Source organism: Nothoprocta perdicaria, unplaced genomic scaffold (assembly GCF_003342845.1).
Source record: "Nothoprocta perdicaria isolate Ctin4 unplaced genomic scaffold, notPer1 scaffold_103, whole genome shotgun sequence".
In the NCBI taxonomy this organism is placed as follows: Eukaryota; Metazoa; Chordata; class Aves; order Tinamiformes; family Tinamidae; genus Nothoprocta; species Nothoprocta perdicaria.
The window spans coordinates 539,024-556,642 of record NW_020454128.1 but is presented as its reverse complement, the minus strand read 5'-3'; the positions used below and the strand labels follow the sequence as shown (position 1 = coordinate 556,642).

At 61.9% G+C, this 17,619-nt stretch overlaps 2 protein-coding genes across 2 annotated transcripts; one reads left to right on the top strand and one right to left on the bottom strand.

Annotated features, from left to right (window-relative positions):
- The first annotated feature begins 7 nt into the window (after positions 1 to 7).
- On the top strand, positions 8 to 6,136 carry RHOBTB2 (Rho related BTB domain containing 2). The gene is made up of 10 exons (XM_026042864.1): positions 8 to 62; positions 2,175 to 2,376; positions 2,536 to 2,639; positions 2,743 to 2,928; positions 3,110 to 4,134; positions 4,798 to 4,916; positions 4,983 to 5,133; positions 5,562 to 5,650; positions 5,727 to 5,832; positions 5,907 to 6,136. The coding sequence occupies exons 2-10, from the start codon at positions 2,185 to 2,187 to the stop codon at positions 6,134 to 6,136; spliced, it is 2,202 nt and encodes a 733-aa protein (XP_025898649.1). The 5' UTR covers positions 8 to 62; positions 2,175 to 2,184.
- An 859-nt stretch (positions 6,137 to 6,995) lies between these two features.
- On the bottom strand, positions 6,996 to 14,341 carry TNFRSF10B (TNF receptor superfamily member 10b). The gene is made up of 10 exons (XM_026042247.1): positions 14,297 to 14,341; positions 11,337 to 11,469; positions 10,886 to 11,014; positions 10,405 to 10,519; positions 10,203 to 10,294; positions 10,001 to 10,087; positions 9,737 to 9,777; positions 9,236 to 9,376; positions 8,436 to 8,511; positions 6,996 to 8,308 (listed from the first exon to the last, which is right to left on the bottom strand). The coding sequence occupies exons 1-10, from the start codon at positions 14,339 to 14,341 to the stop codon at positions 8,013 to 8,015; spliced, it is 1,155 nt and encodes a 384-aa protein (XP_025898032.1). The 3' UTR covers positions 6,996 to 8,012.
- Between the last annotated feature and the right edge of the window lie 3,278 nt (positions 14,342 to 17,619).

Here is a 17,619-nt window from a genome sequence, read left to right as displayed (position 1 = left end):
CCGCAGGGGCGAGCCCGGCCCCGGCCCCGGCCCCTGGGAGCCGCCGCTTCGTCTCCGTGGCTGTAAGTACCGCGGGCGCCGCTCCGCCTCCGCGCATCCTGCCCCGGCCCCGCGCGGCGCCGCCCCTTCGCGGGGCTCCCCCGCGCCCGGTCCCCGTGTCCCCGAGCCCCTGACCCTGCTCCACGCCAGGTTCCCTCGATCCCCGCTCCTCTTGCGATGCTCCGGGCCTCTCTGCTCGCCGCTCTCCTGGCGGCGCCCGGGCCTGGGGTCTCCGAGCGCCTCCGGCCCCTTTGTGATGCCCCTCACCACGGCCTCGCGGCTCCCCGGCCCCCTTGCGATGCCGCCCCCCGACCTGGGCGCTCCGAGCCCCCTAGCAGCCCCGCTCATTGCGAGCCCCGCCGGGGCTCCCTGCACCGGGCCGCGGTGCTCGGTGCTCCCCCCGCAACGCGCGGGCAGGGGCGGTACGGGCCCCGCTTTCCCCCTGCACCCCCCGGCCGCGCGGCTGCCGTGCGCACAGGAGCTGCTGCGCTATTTGGGTGCCCCCCCGCTTCCTGGACACCCTCCCCTCAGCGGGAGATGCGGGGTTTTCAGCCCGCCGTTGCTAGGAAACGGTCCTGGGGTGATTGTGCAGTTGCCATGGCAACTGCAGCCCATTCCTAAAATAACGATGGGGAGGGGGGTCCCCTGGGTGGGGGGGGCGCCTGGTGACTTGAGTGGAGCCGCCAGGTTGGGGGCTGCCCAGCCCAAAGCCTTGCAGGGGGTGGCAGCCGCAGCAGGAGCCCCCCCATATCCAGCCCGGAAGGGTCACAGCACCGTGGGGCCGCGGCGCCCAGCTCGTCCCCTTCCAAGCCTGGGGGGCCCGGGGTGACCGTTGGCGCAGGGCAGGCTGCCTGCCGCCCCGCTTCCCCCTCCGCTGCTTCTGCTTTTGTTGCAGGCTGCGTTTTTGTGCCCGCTCCTTCCCCCTCTGCCTCCCTCCCCCCCCACTGGCCACGGGCACCCTGATCCTATTAGGATTTAGCTCTTAATTCCCTGGTGGCCCCGTGCTCTCCGAGCAGGCTTCCGGGGCCCAGGCCGGACTCCCGGCGTGGGGCGGATGTCCCTGCTCCCAGCGAGCTCAGCGGGGAGCTCCGAGCGTGCCGAACTCCGAGCATGGATGCCCCTAAAAATAACAGCTCCCGCAGCAGCCCCGCAGAGCAGAGCGCAGCCTGGGCCATGGGAGGAGTTGGAGTGGGACAGCCGGGAACGCAGGGGATGCTTGGGATAGAATGAGCCTCCTGGGATGGAAGCGGCCTCTTCCGGCACCTCTGCGCGGCGGCCGGGGGCCCTGGCGCTCGGCAGTGTCCCCAGGACTGTGGAGGCCACAGGGCGCAGCGACGGTGGCCTGGCAATTGCAAGGCCCCCTGTGCTGGACCGGCGCTGGGAGCGGGCTAGCTTTGTGCGACCACCATCCGGCACGGAGCGCGCCCGCATGCCGGAGCCCGCTTGGCAGCCAGGTGTGCCCGGGAGCTCGTGCACAGGAGGGAGGCGCTAACATTGGAAAGTCCTTGCGCTCCTTCCCGCCGCAGCCGTGGTCCCCGCGTGCAGGTCCCCGTTGCCATCGTTACTGGATATTTTCGCACACGGCGCCTTTGCGCTGGTGGTTTATTATAGCAGCGCGGGAGGGGGGCGGTGGGGAGAGCGAGCGGCTGCTTTGGGAAGTTCACAGCAATTGGGCTGGGGTTTTCATAATTCCTCTCCGCTTCCCGCTGTCTCCTCCCTCCTCTGGCTCCGGGAAATCTCCCGAGTCCCCCCGCAATGCAAAAGCAATGGGGGCCATGAGCCCACAGAGCTGCTGTCCCGAGGGCCTCGGGGTGCCTGGGCGAGCCTCGGGCCCAGGAGGTGCCCGCGCACGGACACGGGATCTGGAAGCTTCTCCCGGCACCCGGGGAAGGCGGAGGGGAATGAGGCTGTCTCACGTGGATGAGCACGAGCTGGGGCTGAGTGGCGGGTGGGGAGGTCGGAGCGCACCACGTGGCACCCGCGCTTCCCCAGGAACATTAAAGTTTAAAGGTGCTCGCCTGGAGCCTGCGCCGGGAAGAGCTGGGAGCTCCATGTGCCACGGAGCTGCCCGCACGCCCCGAGCACCCGCTCCTGGCTCGTGCCTGCCCACCGCTCCTGACCCCCTCCTTCGGCAGGTCCCAATTAATGGATTCTGACATGGATTATGAGAGGCCAAACGTAGAAACTATCAAGTGCGTTGTGGTCGGGGACAACGCGGTGGGCAAAACGCGGCTCATCTGTGCCCGCGCCTGCAACGCCACCTTGACCCAGTACCAGCTCCTCGCCACCCACGTGCCCACGGTCTGGGCCATCGACCAGTACCGCGTTTGCCAGGAGGTAGGGAATGCTCCAAAGTGGGGGTGCTGGGGGCGCTGGGCCTGGGGAGGAGACTGGGAATGGCTCCTGGGCGGGAGAGCAAGTGCTGGATGTCCCGCCTGGCAAAGCTGGGCTGCTGCGACTGGACTCGGGAGCAGGGTGGTGTTTGTCTTCGCACAGGTGCTGGAACGCTCCCGGGACGTGGTAGATGATGTTAGTGTGTCCCTGCGGCTCTGGGACACCTTTGGAGACCACCACAAGGACCGCCGCTTCGCCTACGGGAGGTAGGAAGAGGCGGAGGTGGAATAGATGGGGTCGGGCACTGGGGACACTGGGGACAGCTCGGGGAACAGCCCTGAACTGGACCTCAGCTCCAGCTCCTCTCAGGTCGGACGTCGTGGTCTTGTGCTTCTCCATCGCCAACCCCAACTCCCTGCACCATGTGAAGACCATGTGGTACCCGGAGATCAAGCACTTCTGTCCTCGTGCCCCGGTCATCCTGGTGGGCTGCCAGCTTGACCTGCGCTATGCCGACCTGGAGGCCGTGAACAGGGCCCGGCGGCCCCTGGCCAGGTAAGGACGTGGCGCCGGGGACAAAGCAGCAGCAGGGTTGGGGGTGGATGGAGTTATGATGCCTGCGGTCCCCAGAGGTGCTGATACCTGCCCAGTGCTCCCTTCATCCCGTGCCCTGCAAGAGGGCTCGTGGTGGCCGTGCCACGAGGTCTCAGCATTCAAGGCGGTCTCCTCTTTGCAGGCCCATCAAACCCAATGAGATCCTGCCCCCAGAGAAGGGGAGGGAGGTGGCCAAGGAGCTGGGGATCCCCTACTACGAGACCAGCGTGGTGGCCCAGTTTGGCATCAAGGACGTCTTTGACAACGCCATCCGCGCCGCGCTCATCTCTCGTCGGCACCTGCAGTTCTGGAAGTCCCACCTCCGCAACGTGCAGCGGCCCCTGCTGCAAGCCCCCTTCCTGCCCCCCAAGCCTCCTCCACCCATCATCATCGTCCCAGACCCTCCTTCCAACAACGAGGAGCACCCGGCCCACCTCCTGGAGGACCCTCTGTGCGCAGATGTCATCCTGGTGCTGCAAGAGAAGATCAAAATCTACGCACACAAGATCTACCTCTCCACCTCCTCCTCCAAGTTTTACGACCTGTTCCTCATGGACCTGAGCGAGGAGGACCAGCAGAGCGTGGCAGGGCACAGCTTTGGGAGCGCCGCCGCCGCGGCCGCCGAGCGGGTGCTGCACCAGGAGGAGAGGCACCACGCGCGGGATTTCCTCCTCCGCGCTGCTAGCTTTGACATCTGTGAGAGTGCCGAGGAGGCCGGCTCCGGCCAGCGACAACCGTGCCTTAGAGCCTCCACCAGTGACGGCATCCTGCGGGGCAACAGGTATGAGAACGGGGAGTGTGGGCTGCGCCGGGGAAGGGACCTCTCCTCTTGGAGCCGGGCCTTCATGAGCATCCAGGAGGAGATGGCGGAAGACCCCCTGACCTACAAGTCCAAGCTCATGGTGGTGGTAAAGATGGACGCTTCCATCCAGCCGGGTCCCTTCCGCGCCGTGCTCAAGTACCTGTACACGGGGGAGCTGGACGAGAAGGAGCGGGACCTCATGCACATCGCTCACATCGCTGAGCTGCTGGAGGTCTTCGACCTGCGCATGATGGTGGCCAACATCCTCAACAACGAGGCGTTCATGAACCAGGAGATCACCAAAGCCTTCCACGTGCGGAGGACCAACCGGGTGAAGGAGTGCCTGGCCAAGGGGACCTTCTCCGGTACGCTGCAGCCCGTCGGCCCCGCGCCCCGCGGCAGGGAGGGTCTTGATCCCTGTGGAGATGGCCATGAGGGCGTTGATCCTCATGGAGATGGCCCGTTTGATGGCAGTGCTGCTCGCTGCCCCCTGGGACCTCCCCACACGGGCGCCAAGCTCCCAGCCACGTCCATTAGTGGGATTTTGGCAGCTCCTTTCCGTTTTCACCCCAAAGCGTGGCCGCGTGTCCCCGTTCCCTAGGGCCTCTGCAGCCCGTTGGATGGCTCTAGTTGCGCAGAGGGTGGCAGGGCAGCCTGCCTCCCGCGGGGCCGCGTGCTCCGGCCTCCCCCGGCCTCCCAGAGACCCTGTGCGCTCCGGGCAGCCTCCCGGCGGCACCGGCGTGTCTCAGCCTCGCTCCGGCTGCCTCCGCATGGCAAAGAGGGCTCGGGGGAAACCTATGGGGCAGAGCCCGAGAGCAGGGCGGCTGCTGCCTGCCGCCCGCCTCGCGTGGCACTAGGCTGGGCTGACCTCCCCTGGGCCACTCCTAAGGCCGGGCCTCCAAAAGCCAGCGTCCAAGTGCTGGGGAGGGAGCCGCGGCGACGGAGGGGAGCAGAGGAGGCCATGGCGGGGGCCTCCGCGGCGGGGCGGGCGCCGGGCCGGGCCGCTAGCCCCGCCGTGCCGCCCGCAGACATCACCTTCGTGCTGGACGACGGGGCCATCAGCGCGCACAAGCCGCTGCTCATCTCCAGCTGCGACTGGATGGCGGCCATGTTCGGCGGCCCCTTCGTGGAGAGCTCCACGAGCGAGGTGAGCGGCGCGGGCGCGCGGGGACGGGGCCGCGCGGCCGCCGCTGACGCTGCCGCGCTCCCACAGGTGGCCCTGCCCCACACCAGCAAGAGCTGCATGCGCGCCGTGCTCGAGTACCTGTACACGGGCCAGTTCAGCTCCAGCCCCGACCTGGACGACATGAAGCTCATCATCCTGGCCAACCGCCTCTGCCTGCCGCACCTCGTGGCCCTCACTGGTGAGGGGGGCCACGGTTCCCCCCGGGACGGGGATGCTGCTGGGGGAAAGGGGTCCAGATGTGGTCAGCTGGGGTGTCCTCCAGCCCAAGCCCTGCTGGCCCTTGGCCGGAGCTTGGTGCTCCCATGGCCACTGGCCTTGGGACGTGTCCCAAGAACCTCTTTGGTGGGAGGGTGCCCGAGCCCTGGCACAGGCTGCCCAGGGAGGCTGGGGAGTCTCCTTCTCTGGAGGTCTCCAAACCCTCCAAACCCTGTGCCACATGCTCTGGGTGTCCCTACTGGAGCAGGGGATGGACTGGATGGTTGCTAGAGGTCCCTTCCAACCTCAACCCTTTGTGATTTGGTGATGTCCTGTGTCCTCGGAACCATGGTGGGAGCCCCCAAAGAGGCCCACGGTGCCCTAACCTGTGTGCACGCGCGTGCTCCACAGAGCAGTACACAGTCACCGGGCTGATGGAGGCGGCGCAGATGATGGTGGACATCGACGGGGACGTGCTGGTGTTCCTGGAGCTGGCCCAGGTAGGGCTGGCAGCGGACGCGGGGTGCGCGACGCCCCATCCCGCCGCGCTGCGCCTCACGGGCTCCGTCCCCGCAGTTCCACTGCGCGTACCAGCTCGCTGACTGGTGCCTCCACCACATCTGCACCAACTACAACAACGTGTGCCGCAAGTTCCCCCGCGACATGAAGGCCATGTCGGGAGGTGAGTGCCGTGCCGCCGCGCGCCGCGGCCCCGGCTGCCGCCCCGCGCCGCCCTCACGCCTCCTTGCCCTGCAGAGAACCAGGAGTACTTCGAGAAGCACCGCTGGCCCCCCGTCTGGTACCTGAAGGAGGAGGACCACTACCAGCGAGCGCGCAAGGAGCGCGAGAAGGAAGACTACCTCCACCTCAAGCGGCAGCCCAAGCGGCGCTGGCTCTTCTGGAACGCGCCCGCCGCGGCCGGGCCCTCCGCGCCCGCCGCCTCCTCCTCCTCGTCCTCGTCGTCCTCCTCGTCGGCCGTGGTGTGAGGGCCCGCGGGACGGCACGGCACGGACGGGCGCAGCTCCGCGGCGGGCCGGCCCGGCTGGCGCAGCCGCCCGCGCGCCTCTTGGCTTGGGCTGGTCCGGCACCGAGGCCGGAGGGGCAGGACGGGGCCCGTTTCGTGCCCGGGGGACGCGAGCGAGCGGCCGCCTCATCCCGTGGGGCCGGACTGGAGCCGCGTGGAGCCGCCTGTGCCCACAGCCCCGTCTCGCCCACGCCGGGGGCTGCGAGGAGCCCCCCGCCCACGGCGCTGGGGCGGCACCGCGGGGGACGCCCTGCTGCCCTTGCTCTGACACTTTTCTTTTTTTAAAGAAATCTTAAAGAAAGAAAAAAAAAAAAAAAAAAAAAGGAAAAAAAAGCAAAGCTCCAGCTTGGGCTTGCAGCCCAGGAGGCTCTGTTGTAATAAAGGATATTTTAAAAGCCCAGCGTGGTCCTGTGTGTGGTGGAGGCTGGAGGTGGCCCAGGGCTGCCCTGGCAGAGCTTGAGGGCATCTTGGGGTGATCCAAGGCTGATCCAAGGCCCAGGGCCCAGTCCTGCTCACTTTGGATCTGCTGAAGCCCAGGGGAGAGCCTCATTAGGGCAGAGCATGGGAAAGAGGCGCAAGAAAGCAGGAGGATTGTTTTAAAAGTTTATTTAAAATCCGCGTATAAATATTACATGCATTATAAAAAGAAATAAAAAAATGCTAGAGTATTATTTAAACTAGTGTATGCTAAATAAAAACATAAATACAAATTGCCTGCCTGCTTGGGCAATTATAGCCCAGGATTTCAAGCAGACAGAAGTTGGTGGGGAGGGCAGGAAGGGCCAAGGCATGCGCCCAGCAAGGCTGAGCCCTCGCAGCCCCTTGTGATGGCCTTGGCGTGGTGGGGGATCCGCGCAGGCTGGGCTCACCACACGGAGCCAGTTCAAGTACTTTGGTTTCACAGCCAAGAGAAGTTGGCCCTGAGCTTTGTGCCGTGGGCAGCTAAGAGCAGTGTTTGGGAAGGGCAAGCCCTGAGGTGCAAGGCAGCTGCATGGTGCCCACCGCCACGGGCAGTGCATTTGTTCTTCCATGGCCCTGGAGACAGGCAGCAGCCAGGCTGCTTCACGGCCAAGGAAACAAGGACCAAACTTGACCAAGAAGCTTGACTAGGGTCACACAGGAACCTCAGAGGGTTGCGACAGTGTGGGTTGGCTGCCCACACTCCTGCTTGTGCTCCAACAAGCTAGAATTCATGTCCTACCTGCATGAATGCTTGTCCTGGACAAGTACAGGGATCACAAAGCAAGTAAATCACTCCCATCCTCCCCTTGAAACTCCAGTCTCGAGATCATCCCTACCAGCAAGCAGAACTACTACCAGTGCAAGTCAGGCAATTGCTTTTGAAAAGCTACACAAGAATCCAATTAATGCTTGACTGCCAAACATACAGCACGAAGTTTGCTGGCCAGCTTAGAGAGCCTCTATAAGCAAAAGCGCTTACAAGACGCCAGGAACCTTGAGAGTAGGAGAATCCAGTTAAAAAAAAATCACAGTAGATCATACATTATGTAAAAACCCTCTCTATATTAATCCTGAAGATGTCTCTTGGAAGCACTGGTACTTCACAGACAAGTGCACAGGCTCCTTGTATAATGCAAGGAGCCTAAAACTGTTCCCAGTGAAATTCAAGAATTGTCATAAAAACAGTACTTGATATTGAGGTTAGCTGAGAGGGCCCCAAGGCTTGTGATTTCCAAAAACTCCTCCAGGTTCAAGCTGAGTTATTCAACATTTTCATAAGGAAAAAGATAGGAGACCTATGAAAAGTTGCAACTTAATTGTTTGAGGTATTTCTGGTTGCAGATTGAAGCAGGAAGATCCAGTGCCTGTCCCACACTTCAGCTTACTTCTTCATACTTGTACAAGCCCTTCTGAACAAGCAGGGAAGAGATGCGCTCTGCAGCCCCACTAAGATTCATCTGGTCCAGAGTCTCCAGCAGCACGTTGACAGACGCCTTCATGCCCTGCTCTTGCAGCCAAGTTCTGAGCATCTCGACCAAGGCCTCTGGTGAATACCCTTCTTTCCTCTCTGCGAAAGTAATGTCGTTGTCCCGCAGATCAAGGGCTCTGCCATATTTTCTCCAGTACTTGCAGTCTATTTCTTCAGAAAAGGTGTCAAAAGAGCGTTGCAAAGCTACAGTAAGAAGGGAAGAGGTCTGAGACCAGGGCACAGCAGTCACCTGAGCCCGGGAAGTCTGCAGGCTCATGGCACATCCCCCAAGGCCCTCAGCACCTCTGAACCCATTGCACCCCACACTTACCCTTGTAGGGGTCTTCTGACAGTGGAACCAGTTTCCTCCTCACGTTTCCAGCAGGACACGAGTTTTGCTTCGCCGCCTGGAAAGACAACACCATTTATAGTACCCAGAATAGGCACCTCGCACAAACACCTGCATAGGAAACTGTTGAAGCGCAACCACCTTTCAGAGCAACGGACTTCAACCACTGCAGCTCCAGCGCTAGATCTAGTCTGGAAAGAGGAGCTGAACCAAGAAATGCTGTCTGCAGCCGAGGAGCCAGATGCTGTCCCTAGGTGCCAGTAAGAGTTTGGAGAGTCCCCCACTCTCCAAGGGCTCCCGGGGCAGGCAGGATGAGACCTGGAAAGGGTGTACCCTCCACAGGAGACCACTGCTCTCAAAACAAACATCACTTCATAGCACTGGGGTCCCCGCACACCACAAGCAGGGGAAAGCTTGTTCATGGATGTCCAGTATGGAGAGAAGAGCTCAGCTTTAGAGAGCAGTCTGAGAACCCAGCTCAGGATTTACTCAGTCTCAGGTGCTGAATCTGCACAGGATGCCCGGGAGCCAGCTGCAATTGTAGGCAACAGGAGGCTTTGCAGTCTTGGCTACTACTATTCCTAACAGAGAGCCAGAAAACAGCTGGTCCCAGAACACAGATAAGGGAGCCTCACCTGAGGCCCCCTCACCTATCCCACCTATGTGGAAAGCTTGATCCAAGCCCGAAGTTCACAATCAAACCAGCTTGAACAAAGGGGAGGCAGCACAGCAGAACACCAGACTCTTACGTTAGGTATAAAGGAGCGGAGACGTTCACCTACCTCCGTCACGTGGGGACCCAAAGGCGGCTCTGCAGAAAGCAGCTCCTGCTGCTGATTCCGGGAGACCTGCTCATTGCGCCGGTTGTCCTGGGTGGCTAGGCCTCCCGGAGCACACCTCCCCAGCTGCAGCAGGATGTAGTCCTGTGGTGGGAGAAGGAGCCAAGCTTCAGCCAACTGCATCTCGCAGTCTCAGCTCCCGGGGCAGCAGGGCTCACAACAGCCCCGTAAAGCTGCTGCTCGGGGACCACTTCCAGGGCTCTCGTTTGCTTTGGTGGCATCCACCCCAGCAGGGCTCTGAGGGATCAGGAACACCGCCCAAGGGACTGTATCCAAGCGGCTTGTTCACCTCTCCTCTGGACAGTCTTGAGGAGCAGGCACTGAACCACAGTGTCCTCTCGAGAAGGACAGTGACCCTGACCCACAGCGGAGGGGAGCAGATGGAGTGGGGATCTCCTCCCAGCTCTGCAAGGGGAGCTGCCATTGCCCCAGAGCAGAACTCACCACCACATTGGAAGATTTCCTCCTCAGGTCTCTCCCATCTCCTGGAAGGGAAGACAGCATTGTGACCCCTCTTCCTTCGAGGCAGGTCCCTCTTCCCCCATCGCCTCCAGCCCCGCAGCTGCACAGCCAGGCTGGGGCTCAGCCTAGCCAGGCCCTTGCCTGGGGCTTAGCCTAGCCAGGCCCTGGCCTGGCAGGGCCGGCTCTTTGGAGCTCCCCCGACACTGCTGCTCCATGCATGCAAGCTCCCACACAACCAGCACTCACCTGTGCGTGAGCTGGGTCTGTAGCAGCAAAGGCCAATGAGGAGCAAGATTATCACGGGCAAAACCAGAAAACACAGCCAATATAGACCTAGAGAAAAAAAAAAAATAGTGTGTTGGGATCTGCTGCTGCTTTTCTTAACAGCAGCAGCTCAGATCTCCTGCCCTGAACCCCATCCTCCCTCCCCTGGCAGTCCAGCACTTACTTGAGGAGCTGGCGGCAGTATCCGTGGGAGGACCACACTGGCGGTCGCTGAGCGGAGTGCAGGGAGCCTTCTCCACCTCATCATCGAGGCACCTGGGGAAGGCACAGAGGGGGAACGGCTCAGGTGCTGGGCGTCCTCGGGGAGCCTTGTCCTTCCCAGCACAGCGCCCAGCCCACCACATTCCCCACACAGCCCAGCTCACCTGGACCGGCACTTCTGGCACATCTCACATGGATGGTCTGGGGAGCAGAAGGTGCCGTTCCTGCAGCCGCACTGCGTGTTCCTGGTGGCCGTGCAGGGGCTCAGCTGCACTTGATCTGAGGACAACAGGGGAGTCAGTTGTACAGAACGGCCAACAAGCCCTTGTGGAGCAGGGCTGCTCTCCACGGCCACATCCTAGCGGCCCTCACTGAATGCGTCACGCTCAAGTGTTGCACAACATCCCCATGGGCCAAGGGACAAATTGACGAGACATGCAGGTCTGCATGAGCGTTTGCAGCTTCCAAGACCCTCGAATCCTAACCACCCACAGCCGGAGATGCCCCGTGGAGAGGCTGCAGGCAACCGTGCTCTGAAAGAGAGGTCTCCAAGCTGAACCTAGGCCTGTGCTATCGGCCAGCATCAGCTCCTGGGGAGCATGACACACTTAGAGCCTCTCCTAGAAACACAGTCGAGCTTCATACCTTCCCTGCAGGTCCGACAGCCAAAGCACTTGGGAAAGTCATTGGGGTATTCGATGAACTCATCTTCCTTACAGGGCAGGCACTTGCTGGAGCCATTTTGCACTTTACAGTGCTCTGCAACATAGGTGCCTGCAATAAAGGAGGGGAAGGAAAGGACTTATCAATGAACAGAGCATAGGATGGAGGGATCTTGGCAAAGAGGGAGACAATTCTGTTGTCAGCGAGGCGAGAAAGCAAAATTGGAACCATCGAAGGGAAACATTCACACAGCGAGTCTTTAGATGGCAGAAAGAAGTCACAGCAGTTGAGACCTCCACTTTGGAGAGTGCATTAAGAGGGTTAGCATTCTCAAAAAGCATCATACAGAAGAGGTGCAAAACCAAGCAGCCGGACAGGTTCTGCACACAGAAACAAGAGGCTGCAGGCAGTGCGAAGGCAGCAAACCTCTCACCTGCCGGACACTTCCTGCAATAGAGATCTCCATCGTAGACCTGGTAAAATTCCTCCCTTACCCTGCTCGAGGGCAAGAGATCCAAACTGTCCCTTCTCCCCACTGCAACTGCAGCAGTTCCCCTGAAAGCTCCCTGTCAAAAAACAGGAAAAAGAATGGGTTAAAACTATTCCTAAGAGAAGGGGCATGTGCAGCAAACAAGAGCCCAGGCAGGAGGCACTGCTGGGTGCCCGCGTTATCAGCGAGGCGAAGGCACCCTGGCACTTCCTTAGGAGAGCGGCAGCTCTCCCTTCCTTCCCCAATTTCTGGGCACAGGAACCAACTGCAGCAAAGAGAAGCGAGCAGCAGGGAGGGAGCCTCGAGGGCATCCTGGCTGCCCGGGCCCAGCTCCTTCGGGACCACACACCACCAAATTCCCTTCCCACTCCCGCCCGCCAGGAACCTGCCCCTTGCAGCAAGTTTCTCCTATGAGTCACCCGCTGGAAGAAGAGGCAGCTACACCCCACGTGGTGCATCACCCCACTGCTGGGACCGCGTCCCATCCTCCTAAGGCGGGGACAAGGTCTGCTGGCTGCCTCACCGAGCTCCGGCAACTCCCTTTGCATTCAGCTGCAGCCACAGCCTGGCTTTTCCGGTAGCTTATTCATTCCAGAATATTTCCAGTAGCTTATTTATCCTCTGCAGGGCTCGAGGCTTTGCCCCTCCGGTCTTGAAATCTCCAAGGACAGAGAGCACGCGGCCTCGCCAACAACCTGCCCTCCTTATCACGCAGGAGGAAGGTTTCCTGGCCGCTCGCGGGCCCCCGCAGCGGCTACATGTGCTGCTTCCAAAGGCCCCAGGGCACCGCGCTGCTGCGCTCGCCGCGGGCTCGCTCCAGTGCCCGATAACGTTATCGGCCCACAGCACGTTCGACAGCCCTAGCACAGCCAGCCCTGTGCAGGGAGGTCCATGCGCGCTCTGCAAAGCGCCGCCACGCACCAGCCCACGGGCAAGAGGGGGGCCTTGGTTTTACAGGGCAGGGAACAGGCAGAAGGGGCTCTGCAAGGGCTGCTGCGTGTCCGCACAGAGCCTGGAGCCCACGCTCTACCCCAAGCACGTGCTGGAGGGGCCTCCTGCCAGCTCTCACCCTTGTTTGCTCCAAAATGCCAAGCGACAGAGGCCACGCACGGCCACAACATACCCCAGCCCTGGGGACCGAGCCCAACATGCAAGCGACACACTAAAAAACCAGCAGAACAACCCCAAAAAACACATCTGCAACTTGAAGACAGAGAATAGGACTCTGTCTAGGTCATAGAAGATGTTTTACCAGAAAAGCCTGGGGAGATATCGCCTGTGGTGGGGATATCACCACAAAAGCCAGTTTTAGAGTAAGTTGCATGGAAGACTCGAGTTCCATGCAAGCTACGGTGCCAGGAGAGCCTCGTTCTTGCAGCAAACACCCAAAGAAAGCAATGCTCCCCAAGGCCAAGGCATGGCCGGTCACTGCACTTTCCAGCATCCTCGCTGACAACAAGGTAAAAGTTTCTCTTTTTGGTCTGAATGACCAGACTTGGGCCAGACTTCGGGTGCCAGCCCTCAAACTCTCCCTCATCCACCACTGCCCCGGGTTTGCTCCCAAAATGATCCTAGGGAACACATTGAGCCTAAGAATGCGGAGCCACGATCTGTGGGAATGCAGCCGTCAACAGCACTAAGGACCAAGGAGCAGGAGACCCTTGGGACAGCCGCAGTGCCTCTGCTCCAAAGGAGCGAGTTTGCTGAACCTGGGGCTTCCCGCAGACTTTACGCCGATGGAATTTGAGCTCCGGCACGGGGAGGCCTCGTCTTCCTGAGCCTGTGGCCCCACTCCAGGTATGATGCAACAACACAGTGTGCAGAGGAAGCAGAGGAGCAGCCTTAACATCGTGTGACTATCACGTGAGGCATCTTCAAACCTGACCCCTTTCCCCCCCACCTTCTGTTTTCTTTGCTTAAAACAATGAAGCGGAGCAGCGCATGCCCACAGCTTTGGGGAAGCACGCAGGAAACAAGGCAGGAGCATGGAGCTGCGCAGGAGGAGCAGGAAAGGGAGCGAGACCCAGGGCACACACAGGCATCGGCCACAGCAATCCCTGCACTTGGCACAGCCGGGCTCCACAGCCGGGCTCCAGCCCCACGTCAGGGACGGGGGCAGCCCCAATGCCGGGGACGGGATTCCCACCAGCAGGATGAGACTCCAGGTGCCTCCAAGCCGTCTCCCAGGCCGGGAGCGTGGGTGACAGCGCCCAGCCCGCAGCCCAGCCCGCAGCCCCGGGCGGCCACGTAAAACCAGAGATTCCTGCGTGCGCAGCCACAGGATCCCAGCTCGGGACAGCAAACAATGCTGGGAAGCCGCAGGAAATCCCCTCCCGCGGGCGCAGGGCGACGCAGGCGCCATGGAAGAGCGCACGTGCTGCAGCGGGACGCTGCGCCCGCTCCTCCCAACACTCGCACCTCCGCCAGGCCCCTCCTGCCCGAGCCCCCGGCCCCCCAGGCGGCTGCAGCTGCTCCAGGGGAGCCCCCCTGGCCCCATGGCTCTGGTGGCTCCCGGGCCACTAACTGCGCAGGTGAGACCCCCTCCATAGCCCAGACACCAGGAGAGCCCCCATTGCTCCCCCCAACCCATCCAAGTGCCCCCCCAAGGCTCCTGCCCCCAGCTCATCGAGGTGAGCCCCCCATGGTCCCTACCCCCCTGTACAGGTAACCCCTCCATCCGCCCTGTCCTCAGCCCCCATCACGGGTGACCCCAACCGCATTTTCACCCCACGACCACCCCCTTGAAGGGAACCCCCAGCCCCTCCTCCGGCCGGGCCGGGAGGGCCGCAGGGCCCCGTTCCGCCCCCAAGCCCCCGGTCCGGGCAGCCCCAGCCCGGAGAGCGCGACAAGCCCGGACATGCCGCGGCGGCGGCGCTGCCCTCGGGCCGGTCCCCGCCACGCACCAGCAGCACCAGCAGCACCGGCAGCAGCGGCATCAGCGGCACCATCGCGGCTCGACGAGCATCGTGCGCGGGAAGGACGCGGCCGCCGAGCGGCTCGGGGCGGGGCGGGACGGCCCGGCCCGCTTCGGAACGGCCCGGAGCCCCTCGGCACGGGGCGGCCCGGCCCGGCTTGGCTCGCAACGGTCCGGAACCCCTCGGGACGGCCCGGGACGGCTCGACACAGGCTGGCGCCCCTCCGCGGGGAACGGGACGGGACGGGACGGGACGGGGCAGGACGGTCTGGCCCAGCCTGGCTTTGCTCGCTCCCCGCTCCGCTCCGCCCGGTTCTTCTCTTCCTTCTTCTCTTCTCCGCTCCCCGTCGCAGAATGAAGGGGCGCCCGCCGCACCTCCTACTATAGGAGGTGCCTCCCGTGTGACTACTATAGGAGGTGCCTCCGCGGAAGGGGCGGAGGGGGCCGTGCCCCCGCCCCCCCCAATGTATAAAGGCTCTTTGGATTTTTTTTTTTTTTTTCTTTTTTTGGTTTTGTTTTTGGCGGTTTCTGTGGCTGCACGTGGAGTTCGGGTGTCCCACGACCACGGACGCCTCTGCGGGGGCTCCTGGGGGCTCCTCTCGCTTCCCTTTTTTTCTTTTTTTTTTCCGCCCCTGTCATGGGGGCAACTCCTCCGCCCCGAGGGAGCAAGAACAGGCGTTTTCCAGCAAAGAGAGTTACACAAACACCCCCTGTCCCCGGCCACGGGAGGAGTCCTCTGGAGGCTCGTGCAGCGCAAGGTGCCGCGCACCGCACCGCAGCCCCGCACAAAACACCCGCCTGCCCTGGCGGGGTCCCCTCCGCGCTGCAGGGCAGGCGGGTCCCCCACACCAGGGTGGGACGTGTTTCCCCCGGATGGTGTCCGGCAGAGCCCAGGGCCAGGCGCGGATATGGGGGGAACAGCCTCCGTGCCGGGGACATGGGTCTGCAGGAACCTCCCGCCTTGTGGGGCTGGACCCGTGGGCTGTGTAACGGGGTCAGTAGGAAAGTGCAAAGCCCGAATTACGGGGCAGAGCGGAAGCGGTTCCCTGGCGTGTGGGGGAGCCACTCCTGTTCCCTCCGTGCTCAAAGCCCTTGGGGAGGAGGCTGCACAGAGCAGGGCAGGGGACGCCGCGGTGAGAGCTGCTGCATCCCGCCTCGCCCCACGCCTTGCACTGTCCCCCAGTGCATCATCCCAAGCACCCTCCTGACGAGCGCTTGGGTCCATCCCCCCCACCTCATCTATGGAATTACCCTAACGAAGGCGCATTTTGTTGCCGCACCGAACGATGCCGGCAACACCGGCAAAACCTCGCCCTGCGGTTTTACAGGGGCGAGGGAGAGGCCAGGCGACCGTCCCAGCCCGGCCGATGCCGATGCCACAGCCTGGGTGGGACTCGCCGTGCCGCTCACGTCATCCACCGGCCGTGCGGGAACTTCCCCGCACATGCCGAGGAGCCGGCACGCTCCATTTAAGGCTGACTCACAGGCCGGCGCGGGCACGGAGGGAGGGCCCCGCTGTTATCAGCGGCGGGCAGGCTGCTGTCTCGCTGTGCTGCTCCCCATCCCGTTCGGCCCGGCAGCTCCGGAGCAACCACACACGCAGCGCGCCAAGTAGATGAGCGAATCGCTGCTCTCCGAGGATGCCGGGTTTCCTCTGCTCTGCTGCAAGTGTAAAATAAAACGAGCTCAAGAGCTGGGGAGGCCTCCCCGGCACCTATTCCTCCTGTCCGGAGGCTCAAGGCCCATCAAGGGATGCCCAGAGACCTCTGGATACGGGTCTCAAGGGAAGCCTAAGCTCCCATGCTCACAAACTCCAGGCGTTTTCACTCTAATGACTCACCCCTCTAAAATGTTCTTACGACTTCTACGTGTTTTTCTTAAGGGAGGTGGTGCGGAGGAAAAGCTGATCTCCCCCCAAAGCACTGTCCATCGGCCACCCCCTGCGGCACCTCTGCACGGCGATGGGCTGCAGAGCTGCGCAGGCTTCTTGCATTAAGTTCTTCTGGATTTTTGCTGTCTTTTTGGCTTTGTTTTGCTCTGCTTTGCTTTGCTCTGTTTTGTTTCATTTGCTTTCTTTTATTTCCTGAAAAGGATTTGCAGCTGTTTGCAGGTAATTTCGACCATCTTCCTCAGGATAAAGAAGTGATTTTTCTCAGAAATGCCCGATTTCTCCTTAAAAGGGAGGGTGCGAAGGGCATGAGGAGGTAGGAGCTCAGTTCCGCACGATCAGCCCTTCCCGATGTTATTCCCGACCAGCTCCCAGGGCTCTCCGCATTCGGACAAGCAGAAAGGGTTAAACTTTTTGCCCTACAAACACAGAGGGCTTGTGTGCAGATTCCCAAACCTGTGGAAATTTCCACTCCCAGCAGCCGTGGACTTCGAGCTCCTCCACCGCAGACATGAAGTTTGGGCTCCTTTCCCTCCTTTTTCTCCTCCCCTGCAGAGCTGGGTGAGTCACCGGCCCCAGGGACACGCACAAGGGTGACCTGCACACCAGCTCGGGCTGTGCCACCAGTGGAGCATCCACCGGCTTGGCCAGAGCTTGGACAGGTTTGGTAAAATCCACCTTGCTGGGGAAAGAACAGGCTGCTTTTTGAGAAAAGCGCCATTTTCACACGGATCCCGCCGTCACAGGGCACTTCTCCCTGCCGGAGCAGTGCGGGGCGATGCCCGGTGACACCGTTCGAGGCCGTTTTCCTCGGGCATGGAAACCTCTCCCCGTGTGGCTGCTTTGAGCAGGCGCTGTGGTCAGAGCCCGCAGCGCGGCTTCCTGGACGCGGTGTTTATTTTGCCAAAAGCCACCGTTTCTGCAAACGGCCGGGCTACCATTTGCGGCTGAATTTCCCCAAAGTGAATTTCCCCAAAGTGCTCGGGTGGGAAAGGCCTCCCGGTCGCAGGGAACGCCGTTTTGCGGAGAGCGCTGAAGGTTCATGTGAAACTGCAGCCTGACTCAGAGAGATCAGCAGAAAGGGAGATAAAGCCGGGTTGCTCCACAGGGCCGCGTCACGCGCCCGCTCAGGGGCTGCTTTGGGATCCCTGCCCTCGTCCCTGTGAGGCTGCCCGGCCTCGGGACACGAGGCCACTGCTGTTCCCGCGGGGGAGGAACTGCAAAACGGTCACGCAGGGACACGGCTCCGCGCACAGACACACCGATTTAGGGACACACGGACACTGCTCTGGGGACACACGGACACTGTCCCGGGGACACATGGACACTGTCCTTCCCTGTGGTGAGCAGCTACAGCCCATACAGACACACAGACACTGTCCTGGGACACATGGACACTGTCCTGGGACACACGGACACTGTCC

What these genes read in the sequence shown, in the direction of transcription:
- RHOBTB2 (XM_026042864.1), top strand. Translation starts at nt 2,185, where the DNA reads ATGGATTCTGACATGGATTATGAGAGGCCAAACGTAGAAACTATCAAG. An exon ending in CGCCGCTTCGCCTACGGGAG is followed by an intron (nt 2,640 to 2,742) that starts GTAGGAAGAGGC and finishes AGCTCCTCTCAG; the next exon opens with GTCGGACGTCGTGGTCTTGT. An exon ending in CATGAAGGCCATGTCGGGAG is followed by an intron (nt 5,833 to 5,906) that starts GTGAGTGCCGTG and finishes CTTGCCCTGCAG; the next exon opens with AGAACCAGGAGTACTTCGAG.
- TNFRSF10B (XM_026042247.1), bottom strand. Translation starts at nt 14,341, where the DNA reads ATGGTGCCGCTGATGCCGCTGCTGCCGGTGCTGCTGGTGCTGCTG. An exon ending in TACTGCCGCCAGCTCCTCAA is followed by an intron (nt 10,088 to 10,202) that starts GTAAGTGCTGGA and finishes TTTTTTCTCTAG; the next exon opens with GTCTATATTGGCTGTGTTTT. An exon ending in GGAAATCTTCCAATGTGGTG is followed by an intron (nt 9,377 to 9,736) that starts GTGAGTTCTGCT and finishes CTCCCACCACAG; the next exon opens with GACTACATCCTGCTGCAGCT.